This window comes from Spermophilus citellus (assembly GCF_964194105.1).
Source record: "Spermophilus citellus genome assembly, chromosome: X".
NCBI lineage: Eukaryota > Metazoa > Chordata > Mammalia > Rodentia > Sciuridae > Spermophilus > Spermophilus citellus.
In genome coordinates this window covers 147,020,858-147,041,457 of record NC_138190.1, presented here as the reverse complement: position 1 = coordinate 147,041,457, position 20,600 = coordinate 147,020,858, and the positions used below count along the sequence as shown (strand labels likewise).

The window sequence follows — 20,600 nt, the reverse complement described above, 5'->3', positions numbered from 1 at the left end:
GGGAGGAATGGGAAGCAGCTGTCCCAGTGGCCTCCACTCTGTGGTGGGGAAGGGGAGCCTCTGCTATGGCTTTTGAGGCTCACTCCTGGGGGCTGCATCCTTCCCCAGTGACTGGAGGAGAATGAGACTGCAGGGATTGAGTGGGCAGTGTCCATCCAAGAAGAATTAACTTGAGCCCGCATTTGTGCCTGATGCCATCTGGAGCAGGGCCACTCTTTCTGAATGGTCTGAGGAGGGTGCTTAGATATCAAGGGGATTTTTGAAACCAAGCCCCATGAGCAACAAGTGGAAGACCTCAGGCCGTCTGGCCTGGAGAGGACTTGGTGGCAACCAGAAGCCTGGACCTAGTGACAGGCAGGTGGGCTGATCAGGAGAGATGCACATCTGGCCTTCACCCACTTCCAGGTGTTGCAGTTTGCAAGTGGTGCCCTCAGGTTTGGAGAGCCCCAGATTGGAGGCAGGCAAGCTGTCCCACCCTGCCCCCACCTGCATCTCAAGAATAAAGCAAGCTGCCTTTCTACTTGGTTGAATCATGGCCTCCCTGTGTTCATTCTCATCATGCTATTTATCCTGGAGAAAGAGATAGCAGTTGGTTAAATTCTAAATGCAGAGATGCAGGCAGCAATTTGGTGATGGATATGATTCTCTGATGGGTGAGTGGGAAATCCAAGGGCCCATTTCCAGAAGCCACGTCCTCCTGCCAGGAAGGCAGGGACATAGGGGTGCAGCCTCATCTGTCTGCCACACTGAATGGCTCTGGGAGGGAAGGCCCAGCATGTCACATGGCAGTCCTGCCTAGGAACAACAATGAGCAGGGGAGTGGATGACAGGCTCATTGAAGCAATGGAGGTGGGAATAGGGAAGGGGGTTAGGCTAGTTCCCCCATTCCTCTTGGGCCTTCTTCAGCCAAGGGTGTGGTACACCAAAATCAGCCTCCTGCCCCTGGGAGGGAATATGTGGAAACCAAGGCCAACTGTTCCTTCCTCTGGGGACTTACTTCCCCATTATTCTTATGGGTTATTCACAGGACATGGGCCAAGATGGGCCCAGAGCCTGGAGTCCTTTGGCCATCTCAAGGAGAAGTGGCGCCAGGAGGGCTGGTAGCACTTGGCTACTGATGCCCTGGAACAGTGTCTTCACATTTGGGTCCTACTACCATCAGACTGCCTGGTTGAGCCAGAACCAAGAAAAGCAACTGGGCTGCCTTCTTCCTGCATAGGCTAGGCTGCTGGCAGAACATAAAGAATAGTCATTCCTTAGCAGCCAGGGGAGCAGCTACTGCTCCCAGCACTGGGTTTTATCCCTGGACTCCAGAAAGCTCATCTGCTGCCTGAGCTAGTATGTTCTGATCCCCTTGGGCCCAACTCTTTAGTTGTGCCCACCTCAATCCACTTTCCTATAGTCTGGAGGAGGCCCCCTAGCAGACCTGGGTAGGTGGACAAGCCCACCCTCACACCCTCCTACTCCTTCCAGCCCTCCCAGGCCTGTGGCAGAGCCTAGGCAGGGGAGGGAGCCTGGATACTGTCCTCCCAGCAGGCTCGGTGCCTTGCCTCCTTTTTCTGGAATGGCTATACCATTTCCTCTGTAATGGCCAATGGTGACTGTGTTCTCAGGTACCAGGACATTACCGACTAGTCTCAAGAATTCCCTGACACCCTGTAGTAGGCAGTCATGCAGCTGGAAAGGGTTCACAGAATTTGCACCCAGCCCCTTTGGACTCCAGGGTGCTTACTTAGTGCCACTGACCATGCAAGTGGCTGGTGCCTAGCACATTCCAAGCCTGGAAGGGTGAGCCAGAGCATTGTGCACAAGCACATGCATGGATTCCTGCCTGATGTGCTGAAGGCACTGGGTATTCATGAGGGATCACTAGGAGAGAGCAGTGGGCTTTCCAAGGTAGGGGACTCTGTTTTCTAAATACCCATGCTAGGGGATGGGATTGTGGCTCAGTGGTAGAGCGCTTGCCTACCATGTATGAGGCACTGGGTTCGATCCTCAGCAACACATAAATGTAAAATAAAGATATCGTGTCCACCTAAAAACTAAATATATATATATATATATATATATATAATATAATTTTATATATATATATATATATATATATATATATTAAATAAATAAATAAGAAAGTGGCCAAGGTGTTGAGTTTGGAGGCAGCTTCTGCCTGGACAGCTGTGGGGTGTTGAGGCACATACCAGATTTAACTCCATCTGCAAGATGGGACCTCACTGCTCAGCAAAGCACTGCAAAGTACCTGCATGTGGCTCATGCCCCAGGCTCCAAATAGAAGCCATTGTGAAGATGACGCTGGCCATTTTACCACAAGTGTCCATGGCACACACCAAAGGATTATGGGGAAACTAGAAAAGTCTCTGCCTTCTCTGGCCAGGCTAGAGTACATGCCATTCCTAAAGGCACAGGTGCAGCAGAGCAGCACCCCATGCTCCCCATCCGGAGGCAGGATCAGAGGTCATAGGGACTTGTCCCAGGCCAACCATGGGAAGAGGCCCCATTAGGAGGCCTGATGGAGGGCTGGCAGCTCTGCCACAGGGGACCAGGTGAGAACAAAGCAGTCTTCACTGAGGGGGTCAGGTGCTGGGAAGGAAAGGGATGGATCCATGCCCAACATGCCAGCAACCAGGACAGACACAGAGAAGGTGGACATAGGACACTATGGGGAAGGTTTGACCTCTGCTGTTGAGGAGGGCAAAGGACACACTGGATACCCAGCTCTCCTAGTGTGAGGAAGGCATGGCAATGTCAGCCAGGAGCCCTGTGTTCCAAATGTACTCATGACAACCAGTGACTGTTTATTGAAAGAAGCAAAGCTGGGGGTGCCACCCTTAGGCCTGGATGTGGCTCTTCGCACTGAAGGCCAAGTAGTAGATCACTAGGCCAATTACTGCAGCCAGCACCTCGGTGGAGACCCAGGGTCCATTCCAGGCACCCTGAAAGAAAAAAGACCAAAAGCTTAGCTCAGGGGAGTAGATCCAGTCACCCGCCCTCAGGGCACACAAGGCACACTGGTTAATGATGGCCCAACAGGTAGAGCTGGGGCTGCAAAGGAAGAGAACTTTCCCTCAACCCCCAACCCTCTAAAAAGAGGTGTGCCACATATTAAGTGTTCCCCTGGGAGTAGGACACTCACCCTATGGTCCACGCTGACTGTGAACAGGGGTGGGATGATTGAAATGTCCTCATTATTTCTCTGAGCCTGCAAGGGAGGTACTGGGGTCAGGGAACACTTAATGGGTTGTCTAGGTGGGGTGGAGAGGGGCAGGAAAGGCAGGAGCACAGAAGAACAAAGGAGAGAAAGGAGGAAGTAACAGGTGGGGCGAGTGGAGTAGGAGCACAGGAAGACACCCACCCAGCCCATCCTGCTCCACATGAGTGAGCTCCCTAGAGGGCTGAAGCTGCAGGAGGGCAGGGCTTGCCCTCCCTCACTGGGGCCTCCAAGCAATACTTACCTTCCTTAGGAGGCTGTAAGACTCCTCATCGAAGAATCTGACCTCATAGGTGCCTGCATGGGCGCTCTTATGGTCTAAGCTCCAGGACACCTGGTTGAGTGTGTTTGGTAGGGGGTGGGCACAGTGGACACCTGAGGGGCCACCCTACCAATGCTGACATAGTATCAATACAAGCAGCCTTCAAGTCATGCTCACGAGCAGGTAGCCTTCCCTGACCCTTGGCTCAGCATCCCTTACCTGATAACGGCCCACATCCTGGCCCCTGGTGACAGGGAACTGTTTTCCACTGACATCAGCATAAAGAGCCATGTTCTGGATGAGGAGACAAAGAGAGAGTCATCATCATCTTCTGTGGATGCAGGCAGAGACCCCATCGTGTTACCTACAGCAGTGTCAGGAATGTAGGCAGGGAGGCTAGGCCTATCTGGGGGTTGCAGTGTGCTTGGTAGGGGCCACCATGTAAGAACCATAAGGACAGGCCTACCATAACCTGGAGCTGTATTAGGAACCCAACCACTGCCCTGTCACTGTCTTTTCTGTCTCTTCCTGGGGGAAAATAGGTCAGATCCGCAGTATGGCCTGGCCCAACTTGATCCCCCATAAGTCTGTTAACTGTGAACAGAAGACCCATGATGAAAACGTCCTTGTTATTTCTCAGCACCTAAAACGAAGATGCTAGGGTCAAGGAGTGCCTAAGAGGCATTTAACTCAAGGAGTGTTATAATTTAACAAAACACCCACAAGGACACACTCTTGCAAACAACAACCAGAAAAGAGAGGGAGGGGCCTGACCCCAGCCCTTTCTCATGTTCCAGACATTCATGTTTGAAACATGGGTATCTCTGTAAGGTTACTGCATGTAGGGAAAGCAAACATGAGCAAGTCAGGAAATGCTCTTAAATACTCGCTAAGATCTGTCCTTGCTGTGCCCTTATCTCTCCTGCACCCCCAAGAATTGGAATCCTTATTCTCCCTGTCAACATGGCCCTTGGTCAGATTTTGTCAACTGCCAATGAGGAGAATCATTCCCACTCCACACCCTCCTGACTGAAGCCCCATTGTCTCACCTGAACCCTGTTCTTGCACGTCAGGGAGATCTCCACGATGAAGACAGTCTCGGTGGAAATGACGGCATCTGAAGTGGTATAGTAGGAAGGGGTGATCTGGGGCTCCACACAGGCCTCTGCTGCAGGGAGGAGACAAAGCTGGCTTATGTGTGCTAGGCTGGTCTGCCCCAGCTCTGCCTCCCAATCCCAGTGCTCATGCATAAGTACAGTAAGTACAGTGAAAAAGGGGAGTCTGATGGCTATGAAGGCAGGAAACAGTGGGGCAAGAAGACCTTCCTGGTCAACCAGGTAAAGAGGTGGACCTCAATGCAATGGCAAGGGAAGAGAAAGTGCATGTATTTGAGGAGCATGAACAGGCTGGATTCACTGCACCACTCATGTTAGTGCCTGGACCTACGAAGGGGAAGCCATATAACTAACCTACCTGGGTATGGTACACCCCAGCAGCTCAGAGAGCCAGGCTAGCCTCAATGTAGAGCCATGAACTGCCCAGACAACTTACTGAAAGCATCCTCAGCAGAGACACCAAGCAGAGTGGTGGCAAGGTACAGGAGCTTTCAAGATAAGGAAAAGGGTCTCAGTTCCCAGCTGGTTGACAGAAGGCCAAGAATAGCCTCAGTGGTTCTCAGGGTAAGCAAATGGGAGGGGCTCTGGATTCAGGCACACAACTTGTCCCTGTAAATTCAGCAGCCCAGAGAAAAAGGAGCCAACTGTAGCCATCTCCATACCCACAGACAGCCACAGGAAAAGAGTGCTACCTATGTCAGAGGGCATGAAGCAAACACTACCCTAAGCGGGAAAAGTTCTTAACCAACTGCTCTTTGAATGTGATGACCTGGCAAAATGATGGCTTAAGTTAAGGAAGTCAAGAAAAGACTTTGGGTCTGGACAGCAGAAGGAAAATGCCTACAAATGGTAGTGAAGGATGGTTCTCAGGGGCCAGATACCATAGTGTTCTGTGTGCACACTGTGAAGCCTCTGAAAGGTTTTATAGTCAGGTTTATCCTTTTAAAAAAATTCCTGGCTATGGCCTTGAGGAATTCCTGAGGGGTGGGTGGGAAAGGTATGGGCAGGGAGGCCAGTTAGGCTGATGCTGGCCTTGAAGTATTCAGGAAACTGTATGGTCAAAAGGCAGTTCCTGCCCAGTCTAGGCCCCCACACCTGATGCAGCTACTGCCAACAACCTCATAAATACACTGGACTCACCCCCCCACACACCACCGAGGTGTTAAGAGTCACTCACGGATGTAAATCAGTGAGACTGTGGCTCACCTTAGCTGAGAACCCTAGGATGAACACACCAAGAGTGTCAGGGAAAGTCAACAGCTCCTTAACTTGCCTGGTGCTCTTGCTGTCCCTTGTCTGGACTGTCCTTGCTCCTTCTCACTTAGCTCTCACTTTCCTGGGGAAGCCTGGCTTGCACCGCACAGGCTCAGGTGGTTCCTCTCAGCCAGCCCTGTTTCTCACCGTTATTGCTCCGTGCTGTATAGCCTTGCTCCCGTCCCACTACCCTCTGAGACAGGGAGCAGGAGCAGGGACTTGTGTCACCTTCCCTGTCGGAACTGGTGGCCAAGAGAACTATGCTGGCATTGGGATTCTCCCATAAGCAGACGAGAAGGATGTCTGTTTCTTCCAGCAGCCCGGCTGCTAGGTAAACGTGTGTGTGGTACGTTGGTCCCTGCACCCCGAGGCCACCTGCCTCTCAGAGGAAGGCCCGGCCGGTAGCCATAAGCCTCGGGAAGGGCCAGACCCCTGCTTCTCCCATACCCCTCCACCCCCCAGCACCACCTGCCGTTGGACAGGCTCGCCAGAAACAAGCTCCGGCCAGGCCGCTACCTGAGCAGCAAGAGAGGCCGGACAGCAGGAATAGCGCCAGGGCGCCGAGAGATGCCATCGCCGCCATCGCCTCTTCTCTGCCGAGAGAAAAAGAGAGCGAGCTCCCCTAACACGCGGGGCAGACGAGGAAGAGCGACGCGTAAGCGGCTGCGACAGCCAATCGCGCCCAAGCAGGCCGGGTCGGGCCTCGTGACGTCGCTGGCGGCACTGACGTGTCCCCTCCCCGAGCCAGAGGCCCAGCCGGCCGCGCCCCCCACTCAAGATGGCGGCAGCGGTACTGAGGGCACCGGAAGGGGGCGTGGGAACCGGCGCGGCCTCGCGCGTGCGCAATGCTGGACCGGTGCCCTCAGGATTCTCGCCCTGCAGATTTCTCGCGAGAACAGTGTCTTAACGTTGGAACCTGCTGCGGCTCTCACTTTCTGTCATGGCGCTGAAGGTGGCGACGGCCGCCGGTGGCGCTGCGAAGACAGTGCTCAGGCCAGCCCTCCTTTGTCGTCCTTGGGAGGTGAGTGGGGAACGGGACACCGGACAGCTGCAGCACTTACTGGGGTCCTTGCACCCCATTGGAGCCGGGACAGGGACAGCCGCTCTTTGAGCAGAATGGAGTTCGATTGGCTGCGGGTCTCGAGAGGGGCGGGGAAGAGCGCTGTACGCCGGGGTTCATTGGCCACCTCTGCTGTCAGTGACGGGATTGGCCAAAGTTGGCCCTGGTCTGGCTCCGCCAGGGGTCTGTATTTCGTGACGGGGGCTGTGGGTGGGCCGCGGCGGCTGGGTGTCACCTCCTTGGTGTGCTTGTGGGAGCCCTCCTGAGGTGGTCACGTGTCCCGGCCCCGCCTTGTTCATGCCGCCTTGGGTATCCCGTTCTATACTCAATTCCTCCTCGGGTTTCCCTAGTGGACCGCTTTGCCGCCTGCCCTAGTGCATGATAATTGGACTTAGCCAGTCACCCCTGATCCCTCCCACATTCTTAGAGTCCCAGACTCCTCTCTCCCCAAGCGCTAGTAATGAGAAGTCAGGGTTTCCGAAGCTGCGGCAGGGGTTGGGGGGTGCTAGAGACTGCAAGGTCTTTGCTTCCTCAGTTCTGCATTTGGTATCTTGTTTATTCTGGTCCGATTCTTCCCTTCTCAAACATGTTTGAGATGAGGATAGCTTAGGTCCTGGTTAGCACTACATAGCGGCTACAAGCAAATATTGGCCCTGGGGTATAAGAGGTATGACCTCCAGGCCTTGCTCCCCCACTGACCCACTGCTTGGCCTTAGGCCAGGCTCCTCCTCCTCCTTTGGGTTCCAGTTTCCCTTCTGTCCAGTGAAGGGAGATGACTTCTTATTCTCAAAGGATCCTGCAAACTTTGACCTTCCAGAACTCCATGATTTTGTAAACACTTCCTGTGGATGCTTCCATTTGCCAAGGTTCTCCCCTCTGTCCTCTGGGGGAGACTGCTTATGCATTATGAAATTCTCTTTAAAATGCTGACTTCTTCCACATCACTAATGAAAGAACAGCAGCATGTAAAGGATTTCTAGAGTCCTCGATGGTACCTGCAGGCTCTTGGTGAAGACATTTCTCTCCTCCCTGACACCCCACCCCATGTGTAGGTGCTTGTGGATGCCTTGGGGTGGTAGAAAGGAACAGCGAACAGTTCATAGGCAGATGGAGCCTTGCCCTGAGACTGGTTGTCCTAGGCAAACCTTATAAAGGAACTCCAGATTTAGGGTCCCACTTGTTGGGACCTCCTTGGAAAACATGCAGCCACTATTGGCACTTGATCCAACAGAAAAGTGCCAAAGAGAAGCTATATAGTAAGATGTGGCATGTGGGAGCCCTTCAGCAGGAGCATGCAGCATCCTGGACCCTTGTTTCTGTGGAACTATCAAAAGATGATGGGTGATACATGCTTGTGTACGTCCCAGCTTGCCTCATACTGGGCTCCTTTGGTAGCTTCATGGGGCAAGCCAGGTATGAGGCAGAACCTTTGTAACCTCCTGAAGGAAGATGCCTGCATCTATATTGAGCAAGGTCAGGGAAGTCTCTCTGAAGAGCTCTCTGGGACTTTGGCCAGAGCCCAGTGAAACATCTGGCATAAGAAGCAAGTGTGGGAGAGGTTCAGCCCTGGTGGCATACATAGGCAGGACTGCATAGACTTCAAGCCAGACCTGTAGGCCTTCAGGATACTGGCTCATTGCTACAGCTAAACAGGGCCCAGGAGGAGTTAATTGCTGGGAGGTGCAGGGGTCAACCCTATATTCTCCAACAACAATAGCTTTGAACTCTGATCTGAGGGTCTGATAGGGTGAAGGGGCAGTTGTCCCTTAGCACAACCCCTGCTGCCCTATTGGGACCTGTGAACAGCTCACATACCTGCTTTCCAGCAGTCACATGAAATAGGGATTTCAGATGGGGCTATGAAGCCATCTTGAGAGTAGCAGATGGTGGATTTGGACTGAGATCTGCCTGGTTGCCATCTATCTCTTCATTTTCTGATGTGCTTGTTCAGTAAGGAAATGTCCCTTGTGTGACAACTCTGGATCAAGCACTTAGAGTGAGAAGAGTGACAGTGGGAGACAAGAGAGGCATGACCTCTGCTCTTAGAAGATGGGAAGAGAGCAATACATCAGTAAACTAGGGAGGTGTTCCTTAATGGTGGTTGGAAGGGAATAGGTAAAGCTTTGGGAGCCCAGCTTGGCAGCTTTTGGACATCAGGGTAAACTCTCTGGGGGTAGGCCGTAAACTGCCTTCTCCAAGCTTGTATTGAGAGACTACAAATAAGATGAATCCAGATGTTGACAAGTGCTAGAAAGAAAACAAAGTCCCAAGTGTGTCTGTGGCTGCAAATTCATGTGCCACACAGATAACGAGGTGCCCTTGGGACTGTGGTCTCAGTTGGTCACCCCCTCCTAGCTTGGGCCAGTGACTGGCATACCTGCATTGCTAGCATTTGGGCAAGTGGATCCCTTGTTAATGCAAGTCAGGTGGACCCAGATGGAGACTGATTAGATTCTATGTGAGCCTTCGGGACTTCTAGTAGAAAGGCACAGCTCTTTAGAAGATGGCCACAGTGCCTCTGCCAATGCTACAACACTCTGCTGCTGCCTAGTGCGCAAGTGTCAGGACTTCCCCAAATAACAAAGAGTACCTTGGCTCTGTACTACCTCCTTGGGTGTGTTCCCAGGTGGAGCACATCAGGGAAGGGAGGAAAGTTCTCCTGCAGCAGGGTCTGGGACACAGGCTTCTCCCTCGAAGACAGTGGGTCACTTCTCAGCACCTGGCCTGTTTGGCCTAGGCAGCTTTTGCTTTGAACTTGTCAGATGTGGCTCTGGCATGGCCAGACAGCTGTTTCCTACTTAGGGGGTTGGGGACATTCATCATCCAGGCCATGAAGCAGCTTGCAGTCCTTTACAAAAGCCTTCCTAGAAATTGGTTTCTGTCATGAGTCTTCCAGAAATGGCTGCATTTCCCTACACATTCATGTTTAAGTTTTCTTCTGAAGGGCCATTCCCTAGGGAGTGATAGTCCTTGTCACAGAGCAGCTGGTTGCTGTCTTCTCCTTATCTCCTGGTTCTGTTTTTACTGTAGTGACTGTGCGTTGCTTTTGTAATAAGGAAAAATGAGAAAATATGTGATAACATTATTGTTATGGCCCCTGTGATTTGTTGTAATGATTTTCTGTTTTGCACCACATTTACTTTGCCAATTTTTCCTTGTTGTAGACGTCACTGGACAGCAATAATTGGCCAAAAAAGAATCAAAAGCAAAAAAAGGGGGGGCAGGGGGACACAAAGCTTTTTTTTGAGAAAGAGAGAGAGAATTTTAATACTTATTTTTTAGTTTTCGGTGGACACACATCTTTGTTTGCATGTGGTACTGAGGATCGAACCCGGGCCACACGCATGCCAGGCGAGCATGCTACCGCTTGAGCCACATCCTCAGCCCACAAAGCTTTTTTTTTTTTTTAATATTTATTTTTAATTGTAGTTGGACACAATACGTTTATTTATTTATTTTTATGTGGTGCCGAGGATCAAACCCAGGGCCTCACACGTGCTACATGAGTGCTCTACCGCTGAGCCATAATCCCAGCCTGGGACACAAAGCTGTTTTAATAAACTGACCCAAGAGCCAAAGGAGGCGTGAAGCATTGGAACAATTTCGAGTGGTGCTCCAAGGGCCAGTCACTGGCAATGGGCTTTAGAGCCAACCTTCCTAGGCACATTGTGTGCTGGTGATGCACAGGTGGGGTTTGTTTGGGCACGTGGGGCTAATCCTTTCTCCCTGTCAAGAGACCTTGGCCAACTTGACTCTCAGGGCTGGACAACCAACACTTTGATTTGGGTTCTCTTTGGCAGGTTCTGGGTACACATGAGGTCCCTCGGAAGAGTATCTCCTCAGTAAGTACCTGCCCCCCAGGGGCGTGTGTGCCTAAGTGTGAGTATAGTTGTCCATATGTTGGGGGGTGCACAAGTTTGTGTGTGCAGTTGTGTGCACATGCAGTGTGTGTATACACATATGCATGCACAAGTGCCCGTGCCTCTTTGCTCCCTGCCTTTGTGTCCTTCCCTCTGAGGCACAGTCTCCAGAGGTTACTCATACCTCACCCTTCCCTAAGTTGTGCTAGACATTGTCCCCAGGGAAAAGACCCCGGTTTCTCCGTCACGGCCTTGTTCTTCCAACCTTGGCTGATCCATGTCTTCTTCCTTTCTGTCTTCCTTCTAGCAACAAACAATTGTGAGTATTCTTCTTTTCCTCTGAGTTAGATTTGGGGGGGGTGTTTTAGTTGCTTTGGGTGGGCCTGGGGGCTGCTGCTGACCAGGGACTCAGATGATCAGTCCTGTTTGGGATGGGGATACACCAAGCTAGAACCACAAGGTTGGCCAGTGTATGGAATCATTGCTGGTGGGAAGAAAGGAACTAGCTTGAGCCCCTGGGTTGCTGAGCCAGTGAGCATGTGGGAATATCCAAAGGCCCGTCTTTACCCTCTCCATCTTTCCAGCCTCCATCTGCTAAGTATGGTGGACGGCACACAGTGACTATGATTCCAGGAGACGGCATTGGGCCAGAGCTCATGTTGCATGTTAAGTCTGTGTTCAGGTATGGAGACCTCAGGCCACTTTTTCTTGCCTTGACCCCTAGGGAAGGTCGTGCCCTAGCTCCAACAGAGGGCCCTGAGAACTTTGTCCCAGTAAGGGCAATGAGCCCAGAAGCCACTAGCCAGGACTTTTCCTGAGCATTTAGCAAGGTGGTGACAGGAAAGCTTCCATTCCCACCAGGCTGGCTTGATATGGGAGGGTGGCAGTCCTGCTCACTGCATTGTAGAGCTCAAGCATGTCCTTATCATTTGGCGTGGGTGGGCCTAGTCCTCTCTCAGCCAGAGCCTGGGCATGTTTCCTGGAGGAGGTATGGGAGGCCCTGAGCCAGCCACCCTGACCCAGCTCTGTCCCAGGCATGCATGTGTGCCAGTGGACTTTGAAGAAGTGCATGTAAGCTCCAATGCTGATGAGGAGGACATTCGCAATGCCATCATGGCCATCCGTCGGAACCGTGTGGCCCTGAAGGGTAAGCTCAAGGGCCAGGTAGGGTTCTGCACTGAGTTCTTTTATGTCCAAACCTTTTTTTGGGGGTGGGGGGTGTACCAGGGATTGAACCCAGAGGCACTTAACCGCTAAGCCACATCCCCAACCCTTTTTATTTTTTATTTTGAGATCAGGCCTTGCTAATTTGCTGAGGCTGGCCTCAAATTTGTGATCCTCCTGCCTCAGCCTCTCGAGTCACTAGGATTATAGGCCTGCACCACCATGCCCAGCCCAAGGTGACTCTTGTGGGGACCCATGGCTCCAATTTTGGGATTTTTCTGGCTAGAGAGGACTCTTGTGCTTAGAGTCTGAATAGAAACTTCTGCATGCCTGCTGATGCTGTGACTCTGATGAGGATTCTGGTAGCCTCTCCTGAGTTTGTCTTGGTTGGGCTCAGGTCCTCTGCGTTCTTCAGCTCATCATCTGCTCTGTAAGGAGATTGTGAGCAGTGATGAACCAGGTGGAGCCGTAGGTGCTGGTAGTCAAGTTGAAGAGTATACATGGCAGCTACAGAGTGCCCTAGGCACTCTGGGTGAAGGAAGTCTGGGTAGGGGCAGCTCAGAGAAGCAGGTGTTCCTGTTGGGCTGTCAAAAAGGCTTTTCTGCTGGTTAACCTCTATCTACCTTCTCTTAGTGGCTGCTGGCCTCTGGGACTCATTGGGCCCCTGCTTCCATTCTCGGTGCCTGGGCCACGTGACAGAGCCTGGCGTTTTCCAGGCAGACCCTGACTGCCCCTGAGCCTAGGAGTAATCCCATTTAAAGTCACTTTGATGGTTTTGGCTTGGCCAGCCAGCCTGCTGATAAGCAGGAATGGTCACTTTCTATCAGGGCAGATCCTGGGCAGGGAGTGGTAGGGTCTCCTTGCCAGCTGCCAATTGGATTTATTCATTCATTTAGTAAATATTTACTGAATGCCTGCTATGAGCCAGATGCTTCTCTGGGTCCTCAGAATCCATTGGTAAAAAACCACACACGCATCTACCCTCATTGGAAGTTACATCCTAGTGTTCTGTGAAGTATTCTGATGCTGAAAGCCATCTTTTCCTCCAGTTGGAGCAGCCTTCAGTTCACATCCCCTGGGCCAAGCAAAGGGATTTGGGGCCAGGAGCCCCTCTCCAACTTGCCTGTCTTATTTTCGTTCTGTAGGTAACATCGAAACAAACCATAACCTGCCACCATCTCACAAATCCCGAAACAACATCCTTCGGTGAGAGCCAAGTACATGGGGTGGTGGCTCAACGAAGCCCAAGGTCGGCTGTGCCAGCAGAGTCATACCTCCAGCCAGCTGCCATTCAGGCCTAGCCTGCCTCTTTCTCTGTCCCCCTTATAGCACAAGCCTGGACCTCTACGCTAACGTCATTCACTGTAAGAGCCTGCCAGGTGTGGTGACCCGTCACAAGGACATAGACATTCTCATTGTGCGGGAAAATACAGAGGGCGAGTACAGCAGCCTGGAGCATGAGGTGCGCAAAACCAAGTGACTGTGGCTGGGGCTGTAGCTCAGTGGTAGAGCACTTGCCTAGCATGTGTGAGCACTGGGTTCAATCCTCAGCACCACATAAAAATAAATAAATAAATAAATAAATAAATAAAATAAAGGGTATTGTGTCCAACTACAGCTAAAAAAAAAAAACAATTTAAAAACAAAACAAAAAACAGGTGACCCTGTTGGATTATGGAAATTATGCTCAGCCAGGATCAGTGTTGAAGAGAGACCTTAAGGAACCAGGAAGAGGTGGTCCCCAAAGGACAAAGGTTGTACCTAAGGGAGAAGCCAGAAGTACTCAGCAATAGGGCTATGTCCCATAGCACCCCCCATTGTGCTGTTCACTAATCTCCTGGCCCCTTCTCAGAGCGTGGCAGGAGTGGTGGAGAGCCTGAAGATTATCACCAAGGCCAAGTCCCTACGCATTGCCGAATATGCCTTCAAGCTAGCCCATGAGAGTGGGCGCAAGAAAGTGACAGCTGTGCACAAGGCCAACATCATGTATGTAACCTGATCCTCCTACTCACTCTTTAGTCATCCTTCAGGCAGTTGGAGTGGCCTGTTTTCAGGGACTCGGGATCTAGGACAATGTCTACCCTCCAAGGGTCCACACCCAAGAGTGTATCCTACTGTCCCTGAAGTCTTTGGCTTCACTACAGAACACACTTAGTGGGACAAAATTATGCACATTTTGCAAATGGAGGGGTAGGTTAGAATTTAACCTTCAGGCCCTCTGCATGCCCTGTTCCTCTGTCTGTGTTGATGGATCAAGCTGGTGTCCTTTGTCCCTCCTCATCTCCCTCTAGGAAACTGGGTGATGGGCTTTTCCTCCAGTGCTGCAGGGAGGTGGCTGCCCGCTACCCCCAGATCACCTTTGAGAACATGATTGTGGACAACACCACCATGCAGGTAGGGACCCACCTAACTCCACAACTTCCTGCCCTGGGCACCCTGGGCTTCTCACACTTAGCCCTCTCCTTGCTCCACAGCTAGTGTCCCGGCCCCAGCAGTTCGACGTTATGGTGATGCCCAATCTCTACGGCAACATTGTTAACAACGTCTGCGCAGGGCTGGTTGGAGGCCCAGGCCTGGTGGCTGGGGCCAACTATGGCCATGTGTATGCTGTATTTGAGACGGTGAGTGCCTGGATGCCACCATCTTTCTCTTACAGCAGCCTTGTTGGATTGTTAATTCACACCCCTCATAATGGTGTGTAAACATGAGCACTATCTAAATCCCAAATATTTCCAGCACCCCCAAAGAAAACACTTCATCCATGAGCAGTCTCTCCTCATTTCCTCTCCCCAGCCCCTGGCATCCCTTCATTTGCTTTCTATCTAGAGTTATGCCTCTGCTAGGCACGTCACATGAGTGTAATCATCTGCCCCTATGCCCTTGATGTTTTCCATCCATTCTACTTTGTCCTTCCTTTTCCAGGCTACAAGGAACACAGGCAAGAGTATTGCCAATAAGAATATTGCCAACCCCACAGCCACACTGCTAGCAAGTTGCATGATGCTAGACCACCTCAAGTAAGTAATGTCCCAGTACCCAGCCATGAGCCTCCTGGCCAGCCCTCTAGGCCATGACAACCAAAGTCTGGCTCTTCCCTCTCCTAGGCTTCATTCTTATGCCACCTCCATCCGCAAAGCTGTCTTAGCATCTATGGACAACGAAAATGTAAGGCTCCTCTTGTCCCTTCCTGGCCCCATGCTGTGGCCTACCTTCCTCTAACCCATGTTGAGCTGCTGTGACCAGCCGGAGAGGCTGAAGTCAGTGACCAGCATTGACTGTGTTTCCCAAGGGGAGGGTGGTACCAGGTAGGCTTCTGGGCCTTAGCTGGTACCCCTACCCTCCTGGTGGCATTTCCAGGCCCTGTAAGCTACAGGAGACAGTGGGCAACCCTAATTCACCCTGAGGTGGGGGCAGGTGTTGACATGCCTGATGTACCTAAACTTCCCATCTTCTACAGATGCACACCCCAGACATCGGGGGCCAGGGCACTACCTCCCAAGCCATCCAGGACATCATCCGCCGTATCCGCATCATCAACGGCCGGGCTGTGGAGGCCTAGGCTCTCCCTGGGGCTGTCAGCCCATTCCTAGATCCGCCTTCTCACTCCAGCACCCCCAGTCAGCTTGGTAGGCAGACCCCAAAATAAACCCACTTCTGCCCCAGAACTCAGCCATGTGACTCCCTTACTCCAGGATACTGGTATTTCTGTTCACGCTTTATTAAGAAAGAAACACATACATTCCCACCAGAGGATCTTCCAGGAGAATTGTGGGCAGAGAAGTTCTGAGACATGGGCCTGGCCCCAGCATTTCTCTCTCCTGCCATGGGTGGGTAAAAAAGCTGGCATTCAGCAGGGTAGGAGAGGGTAGCTCCTACAGGGTGGTGAGAGTCACCCCACTTTCCCTTAAGGCACTGAGAGCTAGGGGCAGAGCCAGGCCCAACCCCCTGCTGCCTACAGCTACAGTAGGACCTAGGGGTTGAGCCAGGGATGCTGGAGGCAGTCGGCAGCACTGGCCCGCTTTTCAGGGATGTACTCCATCATGGGCAGCAGGAAGGCGCTGAACTGTGTTGCCTGTTCCAGGGGCCATTCATACTTCTCCATGAGCACCTCATACAGACCCCAGTGCTTGAGATTGTGGATGTGCCGCAGCTCTCCTGGGGGGCCAGGCAGCATTAGGCTGTATCCCCAGGCCAGCTGGCACTTGGACTCTGCTAGGAAAGTCTCTGGCTTTCTGGGAACCAGTGTTCCTTCTATGTAAGAACCTAGGGTCCATGTCCCACCCTTTCCCCAGCCAGGTGGCCTGAGCCCACTGGTCCCCACCTCTTCGGTTGAAGAACTCTCGAGAGTAACGGCCTGACAGAGCAAAGGCTGGGGGGATGTCACCCAGAAGCTCCACGATATGAGCAATGTGGTCTGTGGGCAGAGAGGAAGTTGGCTAATAGGCAGGTGGGCAGGAGGCCCCAAGGCTGAGCCCACAGCCTGCCTCCCCTACCCTCATCACGACTGTAGTCTTCTCCTGAGTGAGGCTCAAACAGGTAGTCACCAGTGGCCAGCTCAAAGGCCTGGAATGAATGGGGAAGGTGAAGCTGCTGGCAGGTAGACTGGCCCTGGGCGTGAGGGCAGCCCAGTCAGCGTACCATGCATGCTGTGCTCCAGATGTCTGCTGGGGGCCCATACTCAGCACCGATCAGTACCTCCACAGCCCGGTACTGCCGAGTTTGGATGTCCTCAGTGAAGTGCTTGTGCTGGAGGCAAGGGGATCCCTGGGGACAGGAGCTGGGGCCCAGGATGGCCTGCCCCATAACCCCCAGTCCTGCCTCTGGTTCATGCACCCAGGAATTCTGTGGAGCCTACTCTGATCCTTAGGGTCCCCAGGTATGCCGGAATATGTATATATATGTGTGTGTACACACACGCACACACACACACACACACATACACACATCTATATTTTCATCCCCTCCTGGTGGGCTGAGGCTGGATCCCTTCCCAGTGACCTCTTGCCATGGGCCCAGTACTGCTGACTGCGCTGGACCCTGCTGGTTGGGGCCAGCAGCAGGAAGCAGCACTCAGCTCTGTTTGAGGGTACTGCTATGTGAGCCCATGGCTATACCAATGGGCCCTGTGCCCCACAGGCCCAGTTAGGGCTCCCCAAGAACAGCCTGCCTCCCCAAGGTGCTCATACCACCCAGCAGGCATTGCCCAGATCTGCAATCTTGATCTTGATCTTGTCTGCATTTTGGGGCTCCAGGGGGTTCACCAGGAGGTGTGAGGCACCAAATGGTGCTGGGAATGAAAAGGGAGAGAGAAGTTGAATGGCTCAGCTCCTCCTGTCCCTGCCTGCCCACTGCCTCCTGTTCCCCACACTTACTGCTGGGTGACAGGAGTCCCCCTGTTTCACGCTGATTGGACGAGCCTGAAAGGATGGAGCAGGAGGCCGGCGAGAACAGGGAGCCTGAGAAGCCAGAGGTCTGCGAGCTGGGGCTGAGACTGCGGTCACCCCCAGGGGCAGGGGAGGTGGAGGCTGGGGAGGGGCCAGCCCTGGTGCCCCCAGGATGGCAGCCTGAGGAGGAGGTAGAGCCGCTGCCCCCCTCTAGTCTCGATCCAGAATCTGGGGAGATGGGGCAGAGGTCCTCATGAGCAGACAGCCCATGGCCTGTGCACACACTTGGCAATCCAGTGCCCTCTCCAGGCCACTCACCCTCAGCCTGGGCTGCAGCCTCCATGGCCTCCAGCCTCTGCAGGTCTCGCAGCCGTTCCTCCAGCAGCCGCTTCTGCTGTTTCCGCTTGCGCCTCATCTTCTTCCTCTTATTTTTGGACAGCTTACCAGTCTGCCGCCAGAGTCAGGGTCACCCCCAGGGTTCCCATCCCCCAGCCAGTCTGACAGTGGAAGCTTCCCTGTCCAGCCCAGAACCCAGGAGTCCCCTGGATGGCAGAATATGGTGCCACTACCCTCTGCTCACCCCTTGACCTCACCCCTCACCCATCTCCTTACCTCCCCTCCTGTCCCTGCACTTATTCCCTAAAGCTCTGTAGGTTGGAGTGGACATCATGGGCCTGCCCCTAGACTCTTCTCTCTCCCCTTCCAGACCAGCAAGGGTGGCCTGAAGTAGCCAACAGAGGAAGATGCAGCATCTTTCCACTGAGGCAGTGTTGGGCCCAGTGGCCACAAAAGAAAGTTTGGAGTACATGACCCACCCTGTGTATCACTGGTACCTGGGCCACCCAATGTTTTGGCTGGCTCTGAGGAGTTGGCCTCCCCTGACATGGAGGGGAGAAGGCACAAGTAGAGAGGAGTGCCCCAACTTACCAAGACCTCCTGGGGGGCAGTGCTGACTGGGGATGCAGGTGGGGTGGAAGGAGAAAAATAAGTGGAGATTCAGTCAGGGAATGAGTGCCTAGAGGCCTGGACCCGGCCCTGCACATGCTTGTGATACCTGTGGAGCGGGATGGGGGTGGGGCCCCTGACTGCTGCCACTCTGTGGCCTCTGCTGCCAGGCGCCTGATGTAGGCATCACCCACACACAGCAGGATGTTTTCAGGCTTGATGTCCGTGTGGATGATCTTACATTTGGTGTGGAGGTAGTCTAAGCCATGCAGCACCTGGGAAGAGCCACATCTGAACTCCAGCATCCCCTCCCAGGCTAGGCCAGCCAGCTGAGGGGATAGCACTCACCTGCCTCACAATGCTCTTCACACAGGGCACAGGCAGACCCTGGTAGTTGGACTTGATGATCCATTTGAGGAGCTGGTGGCCCAGGACCTCCAGCACCATGCACACATCTGGGTACTGGAGTGAAGGGTGGCCAGCGAGCACACAGCTGGGGCACACGCCTTGCCCACTCTCAGCTGAGAGGGGAGAGCAACAAAGCTCAGGCTCCACAGAGGTGGAGGAGGCAGAGCTTGCCATGAGCAGTCTTGGTGGCCACCCCTGTCTTGGTGTTATTATTTATAGTGTCCCTGTCACCATCAGAAGTGTGCCAGTGGGATGGTATGTTTTATGGTCATCCTAGAGATGGCACTGGAGGAGCAGATATGCAGTCCTCAGGCTAACCCTACTCCTATGCAGAGTTAGGCCTTTTTGGGTAACCCCAGCTGTTTGGGGGTAATTCAACATTCACAGATCATCAGCAAGCTGGTTACCCGCTCTCGTGCCCCCCCATAGCAACACAAATGCCCAAAGGGGTGGGGCTATTTTGTAGTGTTTCTGGGAGAAATAAAGCCCTTTGGTGCAGATCAGCAACTGAGGCCCTGGTAGTTAGGAAGGCAGAAGCTGGCCCTTTGCTGCTCTGCTCATCCTACAAAGGATACGGACTCCATTCACCCCTGAGATCCTGAAGTCATCAATGAGCTGAACTATGGTTTCTCTTTTGGGGTCACTGGGGTCACTGTCCCGGACCTGGAACAACAGCCAAGGGGCCATAGATGCCTTCAACCCACCCCTCACCAGCTGCTCCCCTTGGCAGTCCCTGGTTGGAAGTACAGGGATAGTGTCTGGCCCCACTTTATGCCCTAGCTGGGTCCCACTGGAAGGAAGAAAAGACAACCCCTCCACCCCGTGTGATCTTCAAGGTTCTCCTACTGCAGAGCCAGCTGGAGCCTGTGCCTCTTGTTGTCCTGTCCCACTCAGCAGAGCCCCAGCAGGCCTTGCACCCACATTGCCAGGCCCAAGGCAGTTCCCAGGAAGCCAGAGCGGTAGGGAGGTGCCTCACACATTTCAGGAGCTTGATCTCATCCACAGCTGTCTCAGTGTAGTGCCCAGCACTCTTCACTACTTTCAGGGCTACGAAGCGCTTGCGCCTGCAATACCAAGACCCTTGTCAGCTGCCGGCCATAGTAGTGGCCTCAACCAAGCCCAAAACAGGATCCCAGCAAGCACCGGGTCCTGGGGACGGAGGGGCCACTCACTGGATGTCCCAGCAGAGCCAGACGGTAGAGAAGTGGCCCCAGCCCAGTTTTCGCACCACGTGGTACCGCCCATTGAACAGGTCACCAATCTTCACTGGGTAGTAGCCACCTGCCAAAGAGAGCCAGTAGATCATTGTGGGGGTGTCTCCCTTCCTGATCCCTAGGACAGCCATCCCTACCAGTCACCCAGCACACGTGGGCCCAGCCTTCAGGCACCCTTTTCCTTCCAGGTTGACCTGAGCTCCTGCATTGGCAATCTGGCCACATGTACCCAAGATCGGCCTCACCCTTGCAATAGTCCTTGGGGTCTTCCTGTTCCTCGTCATCAGAGCCCAGGAGCCCCTGAAGCATTGGAGGTGCTGGTGTAGCTGGGGCTAGTTCAGAGCCTGAGGACTCGGGCCCACAGGAGGCTTGTGAGCTGCGGGTGGAATGGGCGGGCAGTGAGTGCTTGAGGAGCCAGGGACCCTGGACGGCTGGGCTAAGCCATACCTGCTGCTGCTGCCGCCACTGTCGCCTCCACCGCCACTGCCGCCCGCGCTGGCGCTCATCCCGGCCTTGTGGCCCGCGGCTCCGGTGCCCTGGGCGGCTGCTCCTGTGGGGCCTGGCTCTGGCCCGTGCATTTATAACCTCGGCTGCTGATCTCACTCGCCTTTATAAATAGCCTCCCAGCTGCTCAGCTGTGGGCAAGGTATGTGGTGCAGGGAGGGGGCGGCCCGGCTGACGGTGGCCTGGAGAGCCCGGTCCCCAGGC

General features: G+C 53.5%; 3 protein-coding genes across 9 annotated transcripts; 1 reads left to right on the top strand and 2 right to left on the bottom strand.

The window, feature by feature from the left end:
- Window positions 1-2,800: 2,800 nt before the first annotated feature.
- On the bottom strand, window positions 2,801-6,930 carry SSR4 (signal sequence receptor subunit 4). 6 transcript variants are annotated; one of them, XM_081277886.1, is made up of 7 exons: window positions 6,374-6,655; window positions 5,040-5,091; window positions 4,538-4,656; window positions 3,708-3,782; window positions 3,471-3,560; window positions 3,152-3,217; window positions 2,801-2,951 (listed from the first exon to the last, which is right to left on the bottom strand). In XM_081277886.1, the coding sequence occupies exons 4-7, from the start codon at window positions 3,777-3,779 to the stop codon at window positions 2,847-2,849; spliced, it is 333 nt and encodes a 110-aa protein (XP_081134012.1). In that variant the 5' UTR covers window positions 3,780-3,782; window positions 4,538-4,656; window positions 5,040-5,091; window positions 6,374-6,655; the 3' UTR covers window positions 2,801-2,846. The 6 variants fall into 6 exon arrangements, with proteins under 6 accessions (XP_081134012.1, XP_081134009.1, XP_081134013.1 ...); XM_081277883.1 differs by lacking the exons at window positions 5,040-5,091; window positions 6,374-6,655 and adding an exon at window positions 6,790-6,930; XM_081277887.1 differs by lacking the exon at window positions 5,040-5,091 and having other exon boundaries at window positions 3,152-3,231; window positions 6,374-6,572.
- IDH3G (isocitrate dehydrogenase (NAD(+)) 3 non-catalytic subunit gamma) lies at window positions 6,725-15,606 on the top strand. The gene is made up of 12 exons (XM_081277878.1): window positions 6,725-6,878; window positions 10,718-10,786; window positions 11,377-11,459; window positions 11,812-11,924; window positions 13,087-13,147; window positions 13,271-13,403; window positions 13,794-13,927; window positions 14,233-14,335; window positions 14,416-14,562; window positions 14,864-14,958; window positions 15,046-15,106; window positions 15,399-15,606. The coding sequence occupies exons 1-12, from the start codon at window positions 6,798-6,800 to the stop codon at window positions 15,498-15,500; spliced, it is 1,182 nt and encodes a 393-aa protein (XP_081134004.1). The 5' UTR covers window positions 6,725-6,797; the 3' UTR covers window positions 15,501-15,606.
- A 29-nt stretch (window positions 15,607-15,635) lies between these two features.
- Window positions 15,636-20,496, bottom strand: SRPK3 (SRSF protein kinase 3). 2 transcript variants are annotated; one of them, XM_081277876.1, is made up of 15 exons: window positions 20,340-20,496; window positions 20,138-20,268; window positions 19,851-19,959; window positions 19,655-19,742; window positions 19,254-19,341; window positions 18,619-18,725; window positions 18,380-18,545; window positions 18,253-18,278; window positions 17,644-17,749; window positions 17,314-17,553; window positions 17,128-17,228; window positions 16,580-16,687; window positions 16,435-16,504; window positions 16,263-16,355; window positions 15,636-16,096 (listed from the first exon to the last, which is right to left on the bottom strand). In XM_081277876.1, the coding sequence occupies exons 1-15, from the start codon at window positions 20,468-20,470 to the stop codon at window positions 15,912-15,914; spliced, it is 1,749 nt and encodes a 582-aa protein (XP_081134002.1). In that variant the 5' UTR covers window positions 20,471-20,496; the 3' UTR covers window positions 15,636-15,911. The 2 variants fall into 2 exon arrangements, with proteins under 2 accessions (XP_081134002.1, XP_081134003.1); XM_081277877.1 differs by having other exon boundaries at window positions 17,644-17,773; window positions 20,340-20,413.
- Between the last annotated feature and the right edge of the window lie 104 nt (window positions 20,497-20,600).